This window comes from Schistocerca serialis, chromosome 4 (genome assembly GCF_023864345.2).
Source record: "Schistocerca serialis cubense isolate TAMUIC-IGC-003099 chromosome 4, iqSchSeri2.2, whole genome shotgun sequence".
NCBI classification, from domain to species: domain Eukaryota; kingdom Metazoa; phylum Arthropoda; class Insecta; order Orthoptera; family Acrididae; genus Schistocerca; species Schistocerca serialis.
In genome coordinates this window covers 885,395,389-885,420,770 of record NC_064641.1, presented here as the reverse complement: position 1 = coordinate 885,420,770, position 25,382 = coordinate 885,395,389, and the positions used below count along the sequence as shown (strand labels likewise).

At 44.5% G+C, this 25,382-nt stretch overlaps 1 protein-coding gene across 1 annotated transcript in view; it reads left to right on the top strand.

Moving 5' to 3' along the window:
• Positions 1-25,382, top strand: part of LOC126473550 (WW domain-binding protein 11) — a 96,106-nt gene that overhangs the window by 30,611 nt on the left and 40,113 nt on the right. Inside the window, exons 3-4 of the mRNA XM_050100680.1 lie at positions 6,897-6,994; positions 21,831-22,281. Of these exons, the coding sequence (XP_049956637.1) occupies positions 6,897-6,994; positions 21,831-22,281 (549 nt within the window). The remainder of the gene's footprint in view (positions 1-6,896; positions 6,995-21,830; positions 22,282-25,382) is intronic.

The following is a 25,382-nucleotide window of genomic DNA, read 5'->3' as shown; positions in this document are numbered from 1 at the left end:
ACCGGAGGGAGCGGCTATTGGCTGCTGTCTGCACGTGGCTTAGCAGTGGCACCCTCACTGCGCAAGAGCCGCTGCGTGGAATAGCTGCCGCGGAGGCGGAGCTCTCTGTGGGCTGACCACGTCCATTTGTTCTGCCGCGTGTTCGACTTCCGCGGCGGAAGGTACTAGATGCCTCACCCCCGAAATTGGTGCATAGGGGCGGGAATGCCCCGGACGATGCCTAGGTGGGCGGAACGAGGGCACGGGTTGTGAGACGTCCGGAGGGACCACTGGGGGAGGGGAGGGCAGACTGTCAGCGGCATCCATCAAGGTGTCATCAGAGGGCAGGGGGTCAGAGGGCGTCTCTATACCCCGGCGAGGCGGAAGGGGTGTCTGCAGAGCCGGCGAGGAGATGGAGGTTGAAGGGAAGGGCTCCACCTCGAGGGGTGTGTCCGCACCAGGAAGCAGGGAAGGCAGTGGGGGAGGAATCATAGCAGGGGCCCAAGGGCGGAGTTGGTTATGGTGGCGACGCTCGAGCCCTCTGTGTGTCTGTATGGTCGTCACTCGCCGCCCGTGAGCTGCTGTCACCGTAGCGGGTGTCCATGCAGGTGTGCTGCCATAGGAGCGGGCCCACACGGCCCTGCCCGGGGCGTAGTGCCGGGAGGAGCGAGAGCGGGGCCCAGAAGGGGATGGTGTCAGCAGGTGGAGGAGGATTCGAGGTTGTCACCCGTGAAGGAGTTCGGCAGGACTATGACCGGCCACCGGCGTAGTGCGGTAGGTGCTTAGAAACAAGGTGAGGGCCGAGGTGGTGGCCAACGGCTCCACTGATTTCATCAGCTGCTGTTTTGAAAGTGTGGACCAGGCGTTCCGCCATGCCATTGGATGAAGGATGGAGGTGGGGGGGGGGGGGGGGAGCGAAGAGGGGGGGGGGGGAGCGAATGTGTTTGATACCGTTAGCGGAGCAGAAGCTCTGGAACGAGGACGCCGTGAATTGGGGCTCGTTATCTGTGACCAACGTCTGAGGGAGGCCTTCAATGGGCAACACCTGGGCCAAGGCGGTGAGGGTGGCGTCACTGGTGGTGGACACCATGCGAACCACATATGGGTATTTGGAATAGGCATCAATGATGAGGAGCCTAAGAAGGGGCCTGCAAAATCGAGATGGATCCTGTCCCATGGTTGGCTGGGTATTGGCCAGGGCGCGAAAGATTGTGGAGGACTAGCCTGATGACGCGCACACACTGTGCAACCACGGGCCAGGTGCTCAATGTCTCCATTGATCCCTGGCCAATAGACATGTCATCGAGCCAACGCCTTCATGCGAGACATCCCCCAGTGTCCGCGGTGTAATAAGTGCAGGACGTGGTGGCGTAAGTCCGGAGGGATGATCACCCGATGGGCATCCGAGTCCGTGGACAACAGGAGGACGTCCTCCATCACCGAAAGTCTGTGCGAGACGTGACGCCACAGGCTGAAGTCAGTTTTCAAACGTCGGGTAAGGTAGGGAGGCCAACCATGGGTCACATAGCGGAGGACATGCCGCAGAATGGGGTCCCTGTGCGTGGAAGCGGCGATTTGCGTGGCTGTCAGAGGAAATCTATCAAGAGTCTCCCGGCGGGCAGAGTCGATGTGGAAGCACAGGACTTCCTGCTGGTCGAACGCTGGATCGGGTCCTGCTGGGAGACGGGACAAGGCATCTGCATTAGTGTGTTGACTGGTGGGCTTATAGCGGAAGGTGTAAGTGTAATTACGCAAGAACAACGCCCAGCACTGAAGACACTGAGCCGTCTGTTCTGGGAGGTGCGAATGGGGTCCGAAAAGCCACACTAAGGGCTTGTGATTCGTGAGGAGGGTGAACTGCGCCCTGAACAGGTAAATGTGAAATTTCTGAACTGCAAAAATAATGGCAAGAGCCTCCTTTTCGATCTGAAAGTAATTCCTTTGCATAGGGGTTAACGTCTTGGATGCATATGCCACAGGTTGTTCCGACCCATCCTCATTCCTGTGTGCCAGGACTGCCTCAATCCCGTACGCTGAGGCATCGGCCGCCACCACCAAGGGACGATCCGGAGAGAAAGGCGTCAGGCAAGGGGCAGATTTCAGCATCGTCTTCAGGCGGGTGAAAGCCTAATCGCAGGCAGAAGTCCACGTGTAAGGTACCCCTTTGCGACACAGGCGATTTAGGGGATGCGCGACGTGGGCGGCTTGGGGTCAGAACGTTAAGTAATAAGTGACTTTTCCCAAAAATACATGGAGTTTGGATAAGTTTCGTGGACGGGGAAGGGCATCGATGGCTGCAACATTGCGGTCCGAAGGGCGAATGCCATCTTTACTGAGTCAATGTCCTCAGTACTCCACCTCCAGTTGAAAAAAATTGCACTTCTCCAGTCGACAACGTAAACCCGCAGCCTGCAGGGCGTGAAATAAGGTACTGAGGTTGCCCAGATGTTCCGGGCACGTGCGCCCCGTGACTAAGATATCATAGAGGTAATTGACACAAGCCGGTATTGGTTGCGTAAGTTGCTCGAGATACCGCTGGAAAATCGCAGGGGCAGACGAAATGCCAAACGGAAGACGCTTGTATTTATAGAGACCGAAAGGCGTGTTGATGACGACGATGGCCTGCGATTCCTCATACAACGGCAATTTGTGATAGGCTTCTGCCAGATCAATCTTAGAAAAGTACTCGCCACCCGCCAGTTTAGCGAGAAGGTCTTCCTGTCGAGGAATGGGATAAGTTTTGACCAAAGACTGAGCGTTGACCATAGCCCCAAAATCCCCACAAAGACGAAGCAATCCATTGGGTTTCATGATGACCACTAAGGGCGTTGCCCAGGCACTCGATTGTACTGGCTCGATAACCCCCGTAGCCTGGAGCCGATCGAGTTCCTGCTTGACGGCCGCACACAAAGCTACCGGGATAGGCCGAGCCCGACAAAAGCGAGGCCGTGCGTTCGGCAGTAAAGTGATGTGTGCCTGGAAATCGGAAGTGCAGCCCAGGTCTGCCTGAAACAGGGAGGAAAAGGACGCACACAGATTGTCTAGGTCCTGAAATGGAACCGTACTTGAAACGAACGGCACTTCGTCTTGAATGGAAAAGCCAAACCGTGTAAACGCATCTAGTCCAAAAATGTTCGAAGCCGACGGGTGGTCCACCACAAATAGGGTAATGGGCCGGGGAATGTTTTTGTAGATGGCCATGACAGAAAACTGCCCACAGAGAGGGATGGAACCGTCGCCGTAGGCGACCAACCTCCGAGAGGGTGGGGACAATTCTGGAGACCCGAGTCGTGCATACGTCGTCAGCTTGACCAAAGAAACTGTGGCCCCCGTATCAACCTGGAAACGGACGTCCTCATTAAAGATGCGTAGGGTGAGGAATAACTTCTGAGCCAATGTGTCGGTCCAAGGGGCGACTGCGTGTAAAGCATGGATGGCCTCCTGTTGGCCCGCAGGGGCGGGACGGGGGCAGGTCGAGCGGCTACGACAGACAGATCGAAGGTGGCCCTCTTTCTCACAGAGCGAACAGGTCTTCCAGCAATGGGGACAGTCAGCTCGAGTGTGAGCCGAGATGCACTGGGGGCACAACGGGAGGGGGCCACGCGGCCGACGTCGAGGGGCGACCGACGGTTCGGACGCCATAGAGACGTCAGGCAGCGAGGAATCTTGACGGCGGTGCCCCCTGGAGACTGCACCCCGTCGACGGCGATAAGGAGGGGAGTGGGAAGTGGACTCGACCGCTGGCTCGTGGGGCCGTGCCATGAGACGTTCATTTGCCGCTTGAGCAATTTCGAAGGAATGGGCAATACGTAGAATGTCTTGCAACGAGGGGTTGTCCAACTTTAACGCCGCAGTGCGGACCTCTAGATCAGGCGCCAGTTGAACGACCACATCCCGAATTAACGAATCTGCCGCCTTGCACTGCTGATTGGTGCACGTGAAGTTGCCTTTGCGGCTGAGGCCTTGCAAATCCATCACCCAGGAATAGTAGGACTGACCCGGCTGCTTGTGGTATTGATGGAATTCCTAGCGAGATGCAACCACGTGGTAGCGCTGGGAATAATAGTCAGCAACACACAGATCTCGTGAAAGGAGAGAGCCACGCGGTCGGCCAACGGTGCCAACTTGCGGAGCAAGTAAAACGTGTCCGGTGAGGCCCAAGACAAGAACAACGACCGCTGCAGAGAGTCATCCGACACCTGAAAGGCCCTGAAATGTTGCTTCAGACAATGCAGGTACGTTTCCCAATCCTCTTTTGCGTCGTTGAATGGTGGGAACGACAGCGGACATGGGAATGTGTCTGAAAGCGGGGCACCTGGGGAAAGAGGTGGGAGGGAATCCCGCTTATTGACCCTGTCCCAGAGCAACTGCAGTGAGGTCTGTAAGACCAACTGCTGCTGCTGCTGCTACCACATGAGCTGCTGCTGTTGCTCTAAGAGAGTGAGTAATTTCTCTTCCATACTCCTATGTTCCGTTTACCTTGTCACCAAATGTAGTAACCACAACCAACAGTGGGAACGCCTTGGGCTGCGGATCGGAGCCGCCAGGCGGGGAAGCCGCCGGCGGTGGAGCACGCACCACCGGGTAAACACAGGACGAGTCGGACGACAGACCAACGACAACTGACAACAACCAACCACGACCGACTATGAGCAACACAACAAGGAAGAGATAAACAGCGAAGTCTTGTGGAAACCACAACACCAAACACCAAACGTAAATCCACTCGGAACTAGAGCCAGGCAAATGTCAACAACGAGCAACGACCAGAACGCAGTACCGCCAAGATAGAAATGAAATCCAGAGCGAGTACCAGACTGGCTGGACTAGGGCAGAGCGGGTCCTTATATACGAAACTGGAGGGAGCGGCTATTGGCTGCTGTCTGCACGTGGCTTAGCGATGGCACCCTCGCTGCGCGGAATAGCCACCGCGGAGGCGGAGCCCTCTATGGGCTGACCATGTCCATTTGTTCTGCTGCGTGTTTGACTTCTGCGGCGGAAGGTACTAAAGTTAGAACACTGGACTTGTATGCGGCAGGGCAATGGTTCAATTCTCCATCCAGTCGTCCAGATTTAGGTTTTTCTGTGATTACCCTAAATTGCAAATGTCAAGGTGGTTCTTTTCAAAGGACATGGGTGATTTCACACCCGATCCTCGAAACAATCTGGGTTTGTGCTCGATCTCTTAATGACCTCAGTGTCGACGGTATGTTAAAACCTAATCTTCCATCCTTAGAGACAGACATTTTAAACTTACACAGTTCCAGTACTTTGCAGGCCTGCAACTTTCTCCACAATTGTCATATACCTGTGCAAATTGGTAGTTTTTCATCTCTTATCTGGATTCCCAAATGCGCCAAATTTGTAAGAAATCTGATTTGGTCAGGTTGAATGGTGCGTTGAATTAACACCTGCAGTATTTAGTCATAATTCTTTGCCTAAGTACAAACATGGAGTTTCAATGAAGTGATTAAAATGCAGCAGAGTGAACTAGCTTGTGACGGAGATGTTGACAGCTTGATCACTGTGACTCTGAAAGCTGGTCTGCTGCATTGCCAGTACACCAAAAATGATGTAACATGTCCACGTGCTGCCTTTGTCAAGTGTGCATTGTGTTCCACTTCACTCTGTTTTAATTACTCCACATTGGCAGATCACTGATGAATAAGGGAAGAATGCACAACAACTTAGCAATTTCTATTTTTAGAAATTGGCTTTGTAAGTATTGTATGTGTTAACCTATATTGTTTCATACAGATCATTAGCTGTTTGCCAAATAATATATCAGTTATGACTGTTGTGAATCTCCTGGTCTTAGTTGTCTGTTAGATTGTATTGTTTCTTTAGTGACTTGTGTGTCAGTAGTCATTAGATTCATTAACCTTCAAACATTGGTTGTAGAATAATGCAGAGTTTTATGATGGGTGGTAGAAAATGCACATTTCAATATTTTAAATTTTTTTTATATGGTTTTAGTCATTGGAATGAGGTAGGAATATTACTTTTCATCCCCTCGCATTCTGCCTGTGAATGGTGTCTGCTATGAAAAACTGAAATAACTGTGATTTGCTCCAGTTTTATTGTCACAGTTATATTCGAGTTTAATTGTATTTGTGGTGTATAGTGTCTTATGTTCTGCACTGGAGTTTATTGAACATATCTATGATGCTCTTGCAGTAATAAAAAAAGAAAAAGTGTTGAGACATGTCAATCTACTTTCAACCTTTACCACTTTGTTAATACTATTTGGCAAAAATTTCAGATTGAGTAACACTGCCCTTGAATGAGTAGACATTGCGTTCAGTAAAGTATTTCACATTGTGATTGACTGTAGTGAGTTGTTATATGCTGTGCTTTCAGACACACTGATCTGTGGAAATTTTAAAAGGAATTAAATTACATCTGCGTATTATTGAGAATCCTTTGTTATCTTTGTACTAATCTCAAATAATCAGTAAGTCTTTCCATATTTTGTAACACTTTTTGACCATTGTCTTTTCCAGTGGACAGGGGTCTACCAATGTTGTTATTCATGATGATGATGTGAGTAGTAATAGCCAAATCGTATATCCTCTTGGTACACCCTACACTAGTTTTACTTCCGACATTACCTCATTGGGGACATATTGGGTCCCTTGTGCTAGAAAGTCTACAGTCATAGTAGAGTTCATTTTGCAGTACCATCAACTAAATTCTTACAAGTATAATTATATTGCTTATCTATACTTTTCACTGGAAAATTTGTAAAACATGGTTTTGATCTTTAACGCTTTCTGTAGAAACAGTATTCCATTATACAAAAAGCTGTGTTAGTGCACTGTTTTGTGTTTTATCATATGGTGTAATGTTATGTTATGGCACTGTGGATTATTTTGATAGCTTGTGGTTTATGTATGCTTTACGTTATTTTATTTCAGAGTACAATGTTCTGCATCCACCACCTCTAAATGAGAAAGTTTTAAAAGACAAGAGAAAGAAGTTAAAGGAGACATTGGAGCGAGTGTTGACAATGTATGTAAGTATAGAACATAAATTGTACCAGTTGTTTGTTTAATTTACACGGTGAATATACCAACACTCTAAACACAGTTGCACAGTTGTTGACAGAAGTGTACAAGATGTAAGATTTATGCAACTAATGCCGCAGAGACAGAATTGTACCTTCAAGGCAATGGAGCAGAGAAAAAAACTTTCTCATCTGATCTTCTCTCACTACTCACAGAACAGCTCATTAGCTGCATTGAGAAGAGAGAATAGTTCAGATGATTTGTAGCTACCTTCTCCTGTTACAAAAAGAGGGGGAATATGTAGCATTCTGTTTGGAAATAGGGCAAGTTGGACTCTTAAGAGACACAAGCAAGATGATGTAAGGCCAAAAGGAGCATGCTGTTGAACTTGGCTGCTCCCATATCAACTACTGCATAGCTGTTGAATCAGTAGACTGAGAGATGATGGAAGGAAGAGCTGCAGGAAATGGTACCATACAAGCTATGATTGGTAGCAAAACCAAGTGTCTGGGTATGTCAAGAGGATGGTGCAACCCTGTCCATCTCTCAGAAAAGTCTTGAGGTAAGCTGTGCACCATGGCTTCTGAGGCCACTAAATGGGCAGCAGCCTGAGGAACTTGCATCAGTGTAGTTATGTTAGGGTTGTTCCAAAAAGTGTGGCTCAGTCTGGAATGACTATCATCTCCCCATTTCTTCGTGGGAGGCTATTACTTCTTATAATAGGACTCCCTGCAGATTGAGCAGACAACTTGTGAACATTCACATGCAGCCTAATAAGAAAGCCTATATGCCATTCTTCTGGTAATTTCATCAGATCAGAATGTCATTAACATTAACAAGCCACATATAGTGTCTAGTAAATGTATTTTGGGTTATTGGAAGATAAGATGAAAGTGTCATTGATTATTCTCTTTCTATATTTTTTTAAAAAAAATAAACACATTTACAATGGAACACATTTAATGTAGATATCAACATCATTCCGAGCAACTGCATTACTGAATTTGAAATGTCCTATGAAGTCTTCTTTTTATGCTGTACTAACTTTTGGTCAGGGCATTTTGCAATATATCAGTGTATTGCATTTAGTACAGGAACTACAGAAAGGGTGGAAAAATAAGAGTGACTGAGATACAAGGAGCTATCAAGAGAATTAACAAGTATGTTCAGCTTTTATTCAGGTGTTAAATTCATGTAAGCTGCTGGGTTATATCAGAGCCTGTGTCGTCGTCCTCTGTATATTCCAGAAATGTGGCCACAGTACCATCTGATGCAAAGGGCAAGCAACATGTGGGAAATGTAGTTCAGATATGCACAAACAGGATCTATGTGGATGTGCCAACTGCAGAGCAACCATGCAGTCTGCATCCTTGATCGTACTGTATTCATAAATTAAAAAAGGAGATAGCAAGGCATATGCCTTAAGCTGAAACCAGAAAGACATATAAAGCATTGCCACAATCTACATCATTAGCCCTTGAATGGATGAGGACTCTCTCTTGGACCCAGTCTCTCTCTCTCTCTCTCTCTCTCTCTCTCTCTCTCTCTCTCTCTCTCTCTCTCTCTCTCTACATCTACATAGATACTACTCCGCAAGCTACCCATATGGTGCATGGCGGAGGATACACTGTGTCACTACTAGTCATTTCCTTTCCTGTGCCACTCGCATACAGAGTGAGGAAAAAACGACTCACTGTATGCCTTCGTAAGAGCACTAATTTCTCATATTTTATCCTTGTGATCACTATGCGCAATGTATGTTGGCAGCAATAGAATCACTCGGCAGACAGCTTCAAGTAGCGGTTCTTTAAATTTTCTCAATAGTGTTTCTCAAAAAGAGCATTGCCTTCCCTCCAGGAATTCCTATTTGTATGCCCAAAGCAAGCATCTCCATAACACTTATGTGTTGTTTGAACCTACCGGTAACAAATCTAGGAACCCACTACAGAATTGCTTCAATGCCTATCTGGTCCGGGTCCCAATACTCGAGCAGTACTCAAGAATAGATCCACCAGCATTCTATATGCAGTCTCCTTTACAGGTGAACCACTCTTTCCTAAAATTCTCCCAGTAAAGTGAAGTTGACTATTCACGTCCTGTACCACAGTTTTCATGTGCTCATTCCACCTCATACCTCTTTGCTACGTTATGCCCATATATTTAAACGACTTGAAAGTGTCACAGAGGACACTGGTAATACTGCATCAGAATGTTACAGGTTTGGTCTTCCTACTCATCTGCATTAACTTACATTTTTCCACATTTAAGGCTAACTGCCATTCACTACACCAACTGGAAATTTTGTCTATGTCGTCTTGTAGAGCCTATAATCACTCAACTTTGACACCTTACTGTACACCATGGCATCGTCTGCTATCGACTGCAGATTGCTGCTCACCATGTCGGCCAAATCATTTATGTATGCAGAGAACATCATCAGTCCCCTTTTACCTTTGTTATATACTGGAGTCACCTGTGATTTTTTCCAGTTGCTTGGGACTTGGTGCGGGGTGAGAGATTCACGATAAATGCAAGTTAGGTAAGGGGCCAGAGCCATAGAGTTCGCTTTGTAAAATTGAACTGGGATTCCATGTGGACCTGGTGATTTATTTACTTTCAAATCCTTCAGCTGTTTTTCTGTGTCGGATATACTTATTACTGTGTTGTCCATACGGGATTCTGTCTGATGGTCGAATGACGGTATGTTTGTACTATTCTTGAACATGAAATTGAAAACTTCAGCTTTCATTTTGCTATCTTTAACTGGCATGCCAGACAAGTCAACAAAGGACTGAATGGAAGCCTTAGACCTGCTTAGCGATTTTACATACAATCAGAATTTTCTTGGTTCTCTGCCCGTCACTTGTCATCATTTATGCAATCTCTTTTGAACCAAGAGTGTGACAGCCTCTGCTTCCTCAGCACCCGCTGAATTTAGTTATGAAACCATGGTGAGTCTTTTCTACCTTTTATCCACTTAGTAGGCACATAACTCTCCAGACCACGATTTACAACCTGCTTAAACTTTACCCGTTATTCCTCTGCATCCATTTTACTGGAACTGAGTGATGCCAATTCACTGTCTAAGTGAGATGTTAATGTCTAAGTGCTTATATGCTCTATCTAGCAGAAACAATGTCCTAGCTTTCTTAACTAATTTATTAACTTTCGTAATCACTGTCGCTATAATGACATCATGATTGCTACTCCCTGTTTCTATACTGACGTTCTCAATAAGGTCTGGCCTATTTGTAGCTACAAGGTCTAAAATATTATTGATGCATATGGCCTGGCGAGCTAGCTGCTCAAGACAGTTTTCAGAAAACATGTTCAGAAGTATTTCGCATAACTGTCTGTCTGTACTCCCCCTTCCCTTGTAATGAATGCATAGACATCCTAGTATATACTCAGCAGGTTAAAGTCCTGCCTCCAACCATTATTGCGTGATATGGGTACTTACGTGCTATTGACCATAGATTTTCTTTGAATGACTCTAGAAATGTCACAGCAGAATCAGGTGGCCAGTAAAAACATCTAACAATTAACTTGGTTTCACCAACACCTGTTATACGCAACACTCAGCTTCGACCTCAATAGAGAGAATAGTTTTGCCAGCTGCAGTAAACAGTCCTCCTCCTATGGCCTCTAATCTTCTTTTCTATATACATTCCACTGCTTTCCACTTCGGGCTTCTGCCAGCTCTCAGTCCCAAGAATAATTTGAGTGTGAGAATGTTCCTGGAAGGCAGTAAATTCGGAAACTTTATTACATTTCGACAGTTTACTGATAAAATTGTGACAATCTCTCTCTCTCTCTCTCTCTCTCTCTTATAAAAAAATAACTGCAAGAGTATGGTACTTATGAGTAAGCTTTCACTTAACAGTCCTAGAGACCACTACTAGTTTTGTCACTCCGCATTACTCTCCAGTTGATTGTTGATGCTTGTAGAGACATGTTGTAGGTCTGAAAGATGCAGACCATCTGTTTACGTTAGCTTTGTCTGCTTTTGCACTTTTCTTTTTATACTGACTGCATACAATAAAACTGCTCAAAAATAGCTTGGTAGTGTCCAGTAAATCAGGAAGAAATTGAAAAACTGTTTGAATTTTTGCATGTTTGCAAAGTAGAAGGAGTGATCTGTTTTACGTGGTAAAAACTTTCTAAAGACAAGATCGCATAACCATCTTGTTATTTACATACTGCAAGTTTTGACAGACTTTGACTGTGTTCTTTAGATCATCAAAAATTTGCGTTATAAAATGTGTTCATTCTGAGTTGGACCTCATTCCAAGTTGTCACGTAGATAAAGTGTAGGACATAATATAAAGGTTTGTTAAGACTAAAACATCTAAAATCAAGAAGCACCTTGTGCGCTTAGCCTTGTTCTTATATGCAGCACTCAAAGATGATTGTTACATCATAAAAGACGTAGCATACAATGAAATACAGAGTAGCACATCTGTTAACATTAGCTGGACATGTTGCAATCAACATGATCGTTATGTCATGAATAACACTGTATACAATAAAATACACAGTAGCACATATGTTAATGTTCAAATCATTGATTAGGACATGTTCATGTTGTAATTGGCAAGCTTTCGGAGCCAGTGGCTCCTCCTTCAGTCAGAAGGGTTGAATGGGAGGAATGTGGGTGAAGGAAGAGGATTGGAGAGGTCTAGTAAAAGGGGTAGATTTTGGGAAAGTCGCCCAGAACTGCGGGTCAGGGGAGATTTACTGCAAAGGATGAGAAGGAAAGACTGATTGTTGGGGACTGCATTGGACAAGATTTGAAAACCTGAGAGCTTAAAGGCTGAAGACAGGTTAATATGCAGACAAAGATAACTGCTTAAACATCATGCATGACTTAATAAGAGTGAGAAGCTAAATGTATTGTATGTAACAGAGGTTGGGGGGAGGGGGGGTAAAAAGACATTAAAAGAGTAAAAAACTAAAATGGAGTGAAGCAAAGAGTAGTTACTGTGAAGAAACACAGAGAGGGAAGAAATGAACGTAAATTAAGGCCAGGTGAATGATGAGAACCGAGGATATATTGTAGTGCTAGTTCTCCCACCTGCGGAGTTCTCAGGAACTGGTGTCTGGGGGAAGAATCCAGATGGTGCATGTGGTGAAACAGGTGCCGAGGTCAGGATTGTCATGTTGTAGAGTGTGCTGTGCAACAGGATGTCCACACTGCCTATGCCCATTCATCCTAATTGATAATTTGGTGGTAGTCATGCCGAGGTAGAAGGCTGAACAGTGTTTACATAACAGTTGGTACATGACGTGCTGTTTAACAGATGGCTCTCCTTTGATATAATATATTTTGCAAGTTACAGGGCTACTATAGATGGTGGTAGGAGGGTGCATAAGGCAAGTCTTACAGCAGGGACTGTCACAGGGGTAGGAGCCATAGGGTAGGGAGATGGGTGCAGGAGCAGCAAAGGGTCTAACAAGAATACTGTGGAGATAGGGAGGGCAACAGAAAACTATTCTAGGTGTGGTTGGGCAAAATTTCAGGCAGAATGGATCTCATTCCAATGCATGATTTTAGAAAGTCATGGCCCTGTCGAAGTAACTGATTAACTCTTTCCAGACCGGGATAATACTGAGTCAACAGGGTAGTGCTCCGAAGTTGTTTTTTGGAGGGATCAGCAGGACCAGGATTGGATGTGATGGCCCAGAAATTCTAGGCTAGTGGGGTAATTATGTGCAGTGAAGGCTGAGGTGAGAATGGTGCTGTATTGCTGTAAAGAGTCTGTGCATCTGTACAACTATGTTTGCCTTGGATGCCAAGGCTGTATGGGAGGGAACCTGTGACATGGAAAGGATAGCAATTGTCAAAATATAAGTAGTTTTGTTTGTTGATAGGTTTAAGGATGGAAGTGTGTAGCTGGCCTTCGGTGAGGATGAGGTCAACATCAAGGAAAGTGCCATGGGATTCGGAATAGGACCATTTTAGCAGGTCAGCCTCACCATGGGTCCATATGGTAAAGATATCATCAGTGTATCTAAACCAAATCAGAGGCTTCACTTCTGGATTCCAGGAAAGCGCCCTCCAAGTGACGCAGGAAAAGGTTGGCATAGGAAGGAACCATCCTGGTTCCCATGGCCGTACCCCTGATATGTTTGTATGTCTGCCCCTCAAAGATGAAGTAGTTGTTGGTAAGTATAAAATTGATTAAGGTGAGTGGGAAAGATGTCATAGGTTTGGAATCAGGTGGGCACTGACTGAGGAAATGTTCAGCAGCAAACAGACCATGAAGGTGGGGGATGTTGGTATAGAGGGAAGTAGCATCAGTGGCGACAAGCAAGGTTGATGGAGGTGGGACGGTTGGCATCTTTGATGTAGGGGGTGAGTCTTTGTACTATGGGTTGCAGATGTTGATTGACTAAGGCAGTTATATGTTTGGTGGGTCCTTTGAAGCCAGCAACTATAGGACGGCCTGGGTGATTGGGTTTGTGGACCTTAGAAAGAAGGTAAAAGGTTTGGGTGGGGTGAGAAGCTCTATGGCTTGAGGTGCCCTCATGTTTTAAGGAGGCACTGCAGCTCAGTTTTAATCATATGGATGGGATCTTGATGGCAGACGCTGTATGTAGTGGTGTCAGACAGCTGGCGTAGGCCTTCACTAACGTACTGCTTTCGGTCAAATACTACAGTGGTAGATCCTTTGTCTGCTGGGTGGATAATGAGGGAGTCATCAACTTTTAGGGAACGTAGAGCCTGGATTTCCGCAGAGGACAGGTTAGGGTCATGTTGTAGGAACCTGTAGGGTTGTGAAGCAATGCTGGGTGTGAGGAATAAGGAAAGCTTGTAAGGCATGATTTTGAGGTAGTGGTGGCGGATGAAGTTGGGATCGTGGTCTGAACTGGGGGGTCCAATGTCAGGTTTGCTGTTCAATGTCAGGTTTGCTGTTGGGAAGGTTTTTGGATTGGCTTGTAAAGTGATATTTCCAGTGGATATTACATGTGAAGGAAAGTAGGTCCTTCACCAAAGCAACACGATCAAATGCAGGTTTAGGGCTGAAAGTGAGACCCTTAGATAATGCCGATAATTCAGGAGGAGAGAGTGCTTTAGATGAGAGTTTAAGGACATCGGACTGTTGACTGGTTCCTGTGATTACAGGTTATTCTGGGAGGCAGTAGTGAAGGCTGTGAGATGTTAAGGAAGTCTGCCAAGCTCGGTTTGTAGGAGAGGAGTGCTGGTTGATGATGTGGCTGTTTAGGGAGCTGCAGAAGGACAGAAAGGGAAACCCTGTTCAGGTAGTTTAGGAGAAGATAGGATAGCTTTTTTAGGTGAAGTCTGGCATATTGTTGCAGTTTGAAGTTGGCTTGGTGGATGATACCATTCAGGGAAACATGAGGGGCAGATAACTGTAGGATTTTGTATAAGTGATGCTGATGATTCAGATATGGATCATAATTTTGTTCCTGAAATGGGCTCCACTCGGAGGTCGGAGGGGCACAGAGGCTGAGGCAATGGAGGGTCAGCTGGCAGCAGTGGATGCGAGGCCTCCTCTGCTAGCAAAGGGAGAGGGGGGCGGGCAGAGGGGGAAGAGGGCAGATCAGGATCCATGGGCTCCACATTGACAGGCGCAAGTGCTAGCCTCACTGGGATCCAAGGGTGCAGGTGAGAGAAGGATGGCAGGGGGCACAGACATGGTAGCAGTGGGGAGGTGAACTGCTGCAAGTGTGAGTCTACCCCTGGAACAGCATCATGACCAACTCTGCTGCTCAGCTGACTGGGATATTGCAGCGACAGTTCCCCAACACAATGCAGGTGCAACTAATTTGCATAACACGTCATCTGTCACCAGCCAACATCCACTACTGAGAACGCCTGATCTTCATGGCTCACCATGACACCTGTCAGCCGCTCCCTTTATGGGCCAAAGAATTGAGTCCAGGAAGGAAAATGCAGTGGGCCACGTTGGTCCGGGGATGTGACACAGTGTGCACTAAATCCAGCAGCCCTGCAGCTGGAACCCACACAAGCTTTCCTCTGGACTGCACCCATTGGCTGATGTCACATTCTCAGAAAACTCAACAACGCCATTGGCTGATGTCACATTCTCAGAAAACTAACAACGCATCATCGCGGGATGAGAGACTTCTTCATTTGGTTCTTGAATGTGTGTATGAAGTGTTCCACTTCCAAGTTAGGGGCCAGGTGAAACAGAGCGGTAGTCGAATGGTGGATACCATTGTGCACACAAAAGCTGCCACCAACCAACATCCACCACCGAGAACTGCTGATCTTTGTGGCTCACCGTGACACCTGCCAGCCACCCCTGGCCAAAGGACTGGGTCCTGGAAGGAAAATGCAGTGGACCACGTTTGTCCGGCGAATGCGATTCAGTGTGCACCAAATGCAGGACACCGCAGCTGGCACCCACGCAAGCATTCCACTGGACTGCACCCAGTGACTGATGTCACCTGGCATGTTGTCAGAAAACTCAACAAAGCATCATCGCAAGAAGAGGGACATCTTCATTTGGTTCTTGAATGTGTGCGTGAAGTGTTCCGCCTCCAAGTTAGTGTCCAGATGAAACAGGGCAGTGGTCAGATGCTGGAAACTGTTGTGTATACAAAAATCTTTCAAACTCCTTTGACCCAAACTGCCTACAAGACATGAGGGTCCTGAGGAATCCCTCTGTGGCAGAAATAACTGATAATGGGTGAAGAATGGCAACCAGTGACATAGGGGACAGCTTGGCTATGTGTGGAAAATGCTGCCCTAAATTAGACCCATGAAATCAACATGAACTGTGCCCCAAGGGTGCTCTGAGGCCTGCTAAGAAAAAATCGGACATGGCAGTGCAGCCCGGTTGTGTGCACAGGCTCGCAGGTGTGCACGACATTCAATGTCGTGCTTGACCGCTGGCCGGTAGCCTTGTCATCGTGCCAACACCTTCATATAAATCACACCCCAGTGCAACACATACAGCAAATGGAGTGTGTGAGGATGCAGTGCTGGAGGAATGACCACTCAGCAGCATTGCTCCTCTGATGTAAGCATGAGGACCCCTGCACAGTGTTGAGTCAGTCACATAAGAGAAAAACATATCCCATGCAGAATCTGCCCCCAAAGAGGCGCCCCACAGCTAACCCACCTGGACAGGTAAAACTATTTTCCAACAGTTGTGACATTTCACACTGTTAACTGGAAATCTGACAGGGTTTGGTACCATCCAATGTGAACACACCAGCCTCCTGCCTTCGAACTCTGGGTCAGGCTCCACTGGTAGCTGCAAAAGTGCATCAGCATTGGCGCACTGGGCAGTGGAGCGGTAATGAATGTTATAGCAATAGTTACTGAGAAAGAGAGCCCACCTCTGCAGTCAGTGGGCTCTCCTATCTGGCAACTTAAAACGAGAACCAGGCAAAGGAACCAGCAGCTTATGGTTGGCAATGAGGAGGAACCTTGCCCCATAGAGGGAAACATGAAACTTCTTTACTCCAAAAGTAATAGCTAGCATCTCCTTTCCCACCTGTGAATAATTACACTGTGCAGTAGAAGTGTTTTCGATAGATAAGCAGTGGGTTGTTCGCTGTCATCCGGGTTCCAATAGGACAAGACCCAATGTGACATGACTCCACCAAGCCATACTGATAACTCTCATATGCCACAGTTAAAGGTTTACTTGGAGTAAACAGAAAGCAGAGCACAAACACTGCTTGAGAGACTGAAAAAGCTCTATGACAATCCGCAGACCATACATGCTTAACACCCTTTTGGCGAAGCCAGTTAAGAAGATGGCGAATGTGCACTGCCCGGTGCATGGTATGAAATCCTACCCAAAATAGACTGGAGCTCCGTGAGGATCTTGGATGCCAGCTGGTAGGTGATGGTTTTGATGTGGTCATCTGTAGGATCGAGGCCATCTTTGCTAACCACATGTCCCAAAAAAAGCACCTGTGGGGGGTAAAAATATACCTTTGTGGGGGGTAAAAATATACCTTCCCAACTTGCAATGAAGGCCGTCCTCCAGCAGGCGTTGCAAAATTGATTAATGTTTTGTAAATGCTCCTCCCAATAGAGTCCATTACCCAGGTGCCAACCAGGTAATTGATGCAACAGGGAATTTCTTGAATCAGCTGCTCCAGATACCATTGATAAATTCCCAGCATAGACGAGATTCCAAAAGGCAAGCAATTAAGTTGGTAAAGCGCAGATTGGGTGCTGAGAACGAAGAAAGCCTGTGAAACTGCGTTCAACTACAGATAGGCATCGCTCATATCGATATGTGAAAGATAATGCCCCCCCCCCCCCCCCCCCCCCCCCTGGGCAACTTTGCCAACAACTCTGCCTGCTGCAGAATTGGATAGGAACCTGCACCACAATGCGCATTTGCCCCCTGTTTAAAATCACCACAAAGGCACACAGTGCCATCTGGCTTCTGATTCACCACCAAAGACATGGCTCACTGACTTGACTATCTGAGTTTCGCATGGTTAGCACACTGGACTCGCATTCAGGAGGACAACGGTTCAAACCCACATCCAGCCATCTGGATTTAGGTTTTCTGTGATTTTCCTAAATTGCTCCAGGCAAATGCTGGGATGGTTCCTTTGAAAGTGCATGGCTGACCTCCTTTCCCATCCTTGACACAATCTGAGTTTGTGCTCTGTTCTAATGACCTCAGTGTCAGTTGGATCTTAAACCTAGTCTTCCTTCCTTCATTCTTCCTTATTATCTTGACAAAATAGGAGAAACAACGCCTTGATGGAGCCAGTGCTGCAACTCAGCGTTTACCTTGTTGCACTTGAAGAAGGGAATGGGGTGGGGGTGACAAAATTTAAGTACTACTAATAGCTTAAGAGAAACATGTGCCTGAAAACCTTCTGTTGTGCCCAAGGTGTTCTCAAACAATGACCTGTATGGCCGCAGTAGTGTGTCCAAATCAAGAAAAGAAATGAATTGGCAGACTAAATGCAGTTTGACAACAATCTGGAAGCCAAAAGGAGAAAAAGCATCTAGCACAAAAATATTTTGTGCATGAACTGATCACTAAAAATGTTAAGTCGCTGTTCCACATCCTTATAATGTGCAGAGAATTGCCCCCACAAAGGAACACATTGTTTACTACAAAATACTAGCTGCCATAGTGGTCATTGCAACTCCAGGCATCCCAAGAGCTGTACATATGCAAAATAATGAGGCTGAATGTCACTCAACATGTCTACTTGAAATTTGACCAGCTGCTCATCCGCAACCATCATCATCAAAACATGCCAAGGCATTGGAAATGGCCCCTGAGTGCAGCAAAAACACACAAGTTTCTGGTGATTAACTCACAGCTCACCAAACTCCACACACGGCCTCCATGTGCGGGAAGGACCATTGGCTCACCCAATGAGCAGAAGGAGAATGACAGCAAGGACCGAAATATCTTGGATAGAAGTTATGACACTGCAGCTGATGTGGACCTGCCTAGTATGACCCGGGCAAAGAAGTCCAGTATCACTGCACCTTAATCGTATACACACAGTGACATGACAGGAGGCGAGACTGCCTGGGTACCCCACGGGGAACTGGGGGCTGTTTACTGTGCACACCTAGTTGAGCCACCTGCTAATTATCAGAAAGGACATACCTTGCAGCTACTGTTATCTCACACAATTCTGGAATCTGGGCTATGACAGCTAAAGAAGGGTTGGACAAGTCAATGCCGTAGTCTGAACCTTGGGATCAGATACTAACCAGACAATATTGTCCCGAATTAGTGAGTCTGCAGAAGAGGCAGCACGTTGTGGACACTGAAAATGACACTAGCACAGGAGACCCTGCAAATCGACCATGCAGGCCACACAGGACTGCCCTGGCCCCTTGTGGTGCTGGTTCAATTGCACTCACATCATCACCACATGGATCTGATGTTCATAATACCATGTCAGCAACCAGAAAGGCTCATCAAAGGGAAGTTTCTCGGGCTCAGTAGAAGGCTTCAAATTTTGGACAACTTCATATAAACCCATACTGCTTTACAACAACAAGGTGGCCTTATCAACCAGATCGATGATACGCCTTTCCTGGCAGTGCAAGAACTGCTGGAGGTAATTTCCCATGTTACCGTAGGCTCATCAAAACTGGTAAACAGTGGCTGGGGTTGGGTAAGAAAACTGAAGAGCGGGCGTCTGGCTCACTACTGGCTGGGCAAGGGCACAAAGCAAGTCCTCATTGTGGTTTAGCAGCATCTGCATCTGCATCTGCTCCTGCTGCTGCTGTTCCTTCCGTAGCTAAAACTGTTCCTACTAGCAGGATCTATAGTATCCAAAACTTAACACTAGGAACAGAGGAAAGCTATAAGGCCATAACATGCGTAAGAAAATCCTTTGTGCCTACTTTAGTATATCCACAGGCATGACAATGCCACTGCACTACACTGTCTGCTGATACTACACTTTGTGTACTCCCTCTATAGCATGTTTTCACACTTCCAGTGCTCTACCCACACCAGCTCATCTGCCTCCATTACAATGTCTGCTGGCGGGATGTAACAGTCCTAAATTCATAACTTTTAATAATACTTTTCAAATTCCAAAAAATGATTCTAAATGTTCAAGAATGTTTTTAAATGCTAAATAACTTAATTTGAAGATTTTTGGAGGAATTCTATTTTAAAAGAAATGTATGATAAATTTAAATACTAATAAACAATAAAAGAACTTTTTTGGAGTTGTTGTTTAAAATCTATGTTTTGCTAACTTTGGAACTTTTTCTTCTATCTGTTCTAGGGTTAAAACTTTTGTTAATCTCAACATTGATGAATGTAATACTTTACCAATAAATGGTTGCCACGCCCCAGTGGAATAGTAATGGCCTGGCAAGAGGCCTAAAGTTGATGTTGCTGTATTTGTCAGTGATGAATACCATTCCTTGCATCTCCCCTCAGCACCAACTTGCAAGCAAGTCATTTGCTGCAATAATACATGTGCGTGCATGGTGTGACCATAATTATCTTTTGTATACCTATTCCCAATGAAGATCTGAACAAGCACATGCCATAGTTCACCTGAGAGATTTTAATGCAGACAGTGGGATTCTGTCACCACATACTCCCTGGGTACAGCTTTTGAGAGCCTGATACAAAGAGAAGAGTTATGTCTTTTGAACATGGGACAGAGCACTCACTTCCAAATTGTTACACGATGGTTCTTCTCCATTAATACCCCAATTTGCTCTCTGGTCCAACCACACAAATCTTTGTGAGAAATGAGAAACTATTTGTACTTAAATAACCACGTTGTGATCTGGGTTCACCAATCAAATTACGCAATACCCATAAGTTAGTACCCAAGTGGATACTCAGTAACTCTAAATGAAAACTCTACAGACAGATGACTGTACTTGAATGTTCTGGAAGCATCCATGAATGACTGGGTGATCCACCAAATTGCTAACCTACCTACTATAAATTCCCCAGGCCCTCTACAAAGACTGACTGTCCTGTGGTGGAGTGCTGCTGTGCAATCATCAACAAGCATTTACATTGTCATCAGCAAATCTTAATTTTTTTTAATTTCTTCTCCCTAAATGTTAATTACCTTCTATATTTCTCGTTAGTTTCCTTTATTTCTTGCTCAATGTATGGGTTATATAGTATGTCTCACTCCCTTCCCAACTACTGCTTCCCTTTCACTTCCTTCAAATCAGTTTTGTTTCTGTACAGGTTGTAAATGACATTTTACTTCTAACATTTTATTCATGCCACCTTCAGAATTTCAAAGAAAATTATCAAAAGTTTTTTTTCTAAATCTACAAACATTTTAAATTTTGGTTTGACTTACTTTAATTTACCACCTAAGCTATGTCTTAGGGTAGGTATTACGTCACATTTTCTTGCATTCTTCCAGAAGCCAAACTCATCTTCTACCCAGTCGACTTATTCCAGTCCTTCATCAATCTATAGATAAGTTGTGTTAGTATTTTACAATCATGTCTTATTAAACTGAGAGTTTGATAAACTCACATCAGCAAGCATCTGCCTCCGCTTGTCACTGACACAGAAACATGAGGGCTTGTTTCCTCATATGGTGTTGTATTTTGGGAAACTCACTAAGAATAATATTCTTTATGCACGCAATTGCTGTTCAGGTGTCTCTGAATTCTAACTCTGTTGTCCGTGTACATATATTCCACCATGAAATTTGTTGTGGAATACATTAACTCATTCAGAAAAAACTGTAACAATCATTCAGTAAACACTGTATGGAAAAACAAAAAAATAGAGTGAAAAACCCAAAGTATTCAAACCGAAGTTGAAAGTTTCCTTGTGACATCCCTCCTGTCCTATCTAGGAGTTCCTTGCAGTAGTTGAGAACTGTTCTCTGTAATGTGTTATTAATTCGTATACACTCAGTTTTTTGTGTTTCATTAATTCTTTAAGTATTTGTTTATAAATTTTCTAATCAGCATTCTATAAACTGTGCACTGACTCATTCCATGAGCAAATAGCTTTAGCTCGGATGTTCCCACAGAAACTGATAAATAAATAATATAAAATAATATAAATTCTCCTTGATGTTTGAGGATATTTGCCTGTCTCGTGTCTTGTGTCTATCAGGAGGAACAGTTTAGCCATTGTTGGTCCTTCCAAGAGTGTTACTAATTGTGACAGAATGTGGTTCTCAGTTGCCTGATTTTATTGTGTTTATAGCTGCCGGTATTCTGTGCGGGTAGATTTGTGTAGAAGTAAATGAGGCATAATTGTTACGCTAAAGTCCAGGTAATAAATGTTGAACAGAAATTTTAAGTTTGTGTAACATCTTGTTATTGCCCTGATTCAGTTGCAAAAATTACATTCTTGTGGACAGTATTGAACATTTCAATTTGTGTGATAGGATAAAGAAGATCCAGAAAAATGGGCAGAGCTGAAGCGGATGGAAGTAGAGTACGAAAAACGCCGAGCGGCCCTCGTCGCATATGCCGAGTCGGTGCGGCACGCTCAGCAGGTCCAAGTCGATGACATTCCTCTCCCGACACTGCAGCTTCCCTCGTCAGTCCACCCGGACTCGATACTGTTTGCAGGCATTCCTTCCCAGATACCGCTTCCCACCGCAGACCCGCTGGTGGGCCTCATCCCACCCCACCACCTATCAGGGGCAGCAGCTCTGGCAGGAGTTCCCCTGCCCCCAGGCCTCACACTGCCCCCTCCGCCTGGAATACTTAAAAAGACTTCAGCCTATGCTGGCACTGGCCCTCCAAAAACAAAGAAGAACCCAGGAGTGCCACCCGGGCCTCCTCCAGAGCTCAGTGATGACAGCGGAGATGAAGAACCGATGGAGCAAGATGGTAAGTAAACTATGTTGTCACTTCATTGCTGATAAAACCGTAGGCAGATTCGCCATAGCATTCCGAAATTCGATTTTTGGAGATTCGATAAATGGAATTGTAATGGGCATCCTTCTCCAGTGGAAGTTTTAGATGTTCATTCATGATATACTTTCTAAAATTGTGATTCCCATTGACATATGTATTGTATTTAGTACCCCTATTATTTATTAATCAGCAATGACGTCTAAAAGCTATGCTCTATGTGGTACATTGCAGTAAATGTTCCGAGCCGAGCAAGGAAACTTATACAAGAAATCTATGCTGATAGGAATAATAGAATTTATCTGCTTGAGCAGCAGGTGAATATAATAACACATGTAGATACAGTTTGTTCTTGTAACTTTCCAAATTAATGTATCAATAGAGAAAATGGACAGAAGGACCTGAAATCGGAGTCTGCCTTAGTCATAAGCAATGTGATCAAATAATTCATTACAAATTGTGATTTACTACTTCTTCTTTCAGCACTTGTAATTTTTTTGCTAAATGACCCAAATTAGAGTCTAATTTCACTTTAAACATAATTGACGCATGAAATACAGCCTATTGTCATCTGTTATTGGCAGTTACCATGTTGACTGAAGGATCACTTTGAAATTTCAATTACAGAGAGAGAGAAAATAGTGATGCAGCAATCACCTAATACTGAGAGTAGCTTCATTCAGGCTTTCTCATTTAGTAAAAAAATTCTCACATTGGACAAAAAGTACAGTCAGATCCAGTACATCCTCATTATTTGTTCAATCTACCCATTTAATCTTCAGCATCATTCTGTAGCACCACGTTTCATAAGTGTTTATTATCTTTTTGTTTGAACCACTTATTGTCCAAGTTTCACTTCTGTACAGTGCCAGTCTCGATTCTAATATCTTCAGTAAGTGCATCTTAACTTCTATATTTATATTAGATGTTAACAAATTCCTGTTTTTCAGGAGTGCTTTTCTTTGTGTTACAAGTCTGCAGTTTACATCCATTCTACTTCAGCCATCAACACTTATTTTGCTGCCCAAATGGTAAAATTCATGTATTACATTTAGTGTCTTATTTCCTAATCTCATTCCCTCAGCATCACTTGATTTAATTTGACTACATCCCATTACCCTTGTTTTATTTTTGTTCATGTTCATCATACAATATATTTTCAAGACACTTTTCATTCTGTACAACTACTCTTCCAAGTACTTTGCCGTCTCTGACAGAATTACAGTGTCATTGGAGAAACTTGAAGTTATTTCTACTCCCTAACTTTAATTCCCTTTCCAACTGTCTCCTCAATCTCCTTTACATCGTGCTCAATGTACAGATTAAATAACATGTGGGATAGGCTACTGCAACCCTGTCTCACTCCACTCTCAGTTAGTGCTTCCCTTTCATATACTTTGCCACTTAAAACTGCAGTCTGATTTCTGTACAAGTTGTAAATAACCTTTCACTCACATATTTTATCCCTGATACCTTCAAAATTTGAAAGAACAGTACACTCAGTATTGTCAAAAGTGTTTGCTAAATTTACAAATGGTGTACCTTTCTTCAACTTGTCTTCTAAGATAAGGTGCGGGGTCAGTATTATCTCACTTGTTCCTACGTTTCTCCAGAATCCAAACTGCTCTTCCCCAAGGTCAGCTTCTGCTAACTATTCCATTCTTCTGGAAGTAATTTGTAACTGTGACTTATTAAACTGTTGGTTCTATAGTATTCACATCTGTCAGCACCCTGCCTTCTTGAGATTATTACAGTGTTCTTGAAGTCTAAAGGTATTTCCCCTGCCTCATACATCTTGCACAACAAGTGCAGTAGTTTTGTCATGGCTTGCTGTCTTAAACATCTCAATAATTTTGAGGGAATGTTGTCTGCTCCAGGGACCTGGTATCCACTTCGGTCTGTCACTCTTCTTCTTCTGAAACGCTTCTTCTTATGCGGGTCATTCACAGAGCCCCTTCCAATCTTCTGTTTTCTCTCACAGTCTATCATCCTACTTTTCCTCCCATTGTAGTACTCTTTAGCTCACATTATCCTTCATCTGGTCTCGCCATCTTGCTTGTGGTGTTCCAATTGGTTTTCTTTTAGATTCTGGCCATTCCAGAGTACTTCTTAAAAGTCTATCTTGTCCCATTCTGGCCAAACCATTTCAGGCTATTTCTCTCCATACTTTCTTCTAGAGCATTGATTGAAGCATATTTTGCATTGTTTCATTCATTACCCTGTCCCTTCTCATCTTACTCAGGATACAAAGCACATCTCGTGTCACTTGCATTCTGCTTCGATCTTTCTTTGTCCAAGTTCAGTATTCCGATCCATAAGTCAAAACAAGTAGATAAATTGTGTATCATAATCTTTTCTTCCTCAGGTTTTCTCCAATTCTTAATTATGTCTGATAAACAATATAAATTTTTGAGCTATTTTGTATCCTCTCCAAAATTTAACCCTTCCTTTCTTGGTTTGTGTACTTCTCTAGTTCTTTAATAATTTTTGTATTACAACTTACATCCTTCTTTTTTTTTCATTTTTCGTGCTGATTTTCATTGCACCAGTTTTTGTTAAATTTATTTTCATGTCAGCTTCTTCAATTAACCTCGGCCATTTGTTTAGTTGTTATTGAAATTTCTATTCATTGTTTTCCCTTCTCACCACATCATCTGCATATGCTATGATTTTCATATCATCTGCTGTTGACCATTGGTGAACTACTTATCATGTTGTCCATGACCATATTGAAGAGCATTGATGAGAACACACTCTTTGTCGAACCCCTCTAACTGTTGTAAAGCAATGCAACTTTTTGCTATCTATTATAACACAATTTGGGCATTTGTTATACATGTTTGTGATTTTGAGTTGCCAGTCCTTTTGGCAGTTCCAGTCTCTTCAGACCTTGCCATCTCTCTTCCCTTTTAACAGTGTCATAAACCTTTTTATACCTATAAATCAAACTATATCATCAGTCCCAAACTCTCATTCCTTTTCTACAGCTTCATGTTGACTGCAGACAGGCACCAGTGACTGCCATCCACATGAACTAGAATTAAAATTCTTTCAAAATCTATGACCTCCTCCTGCTG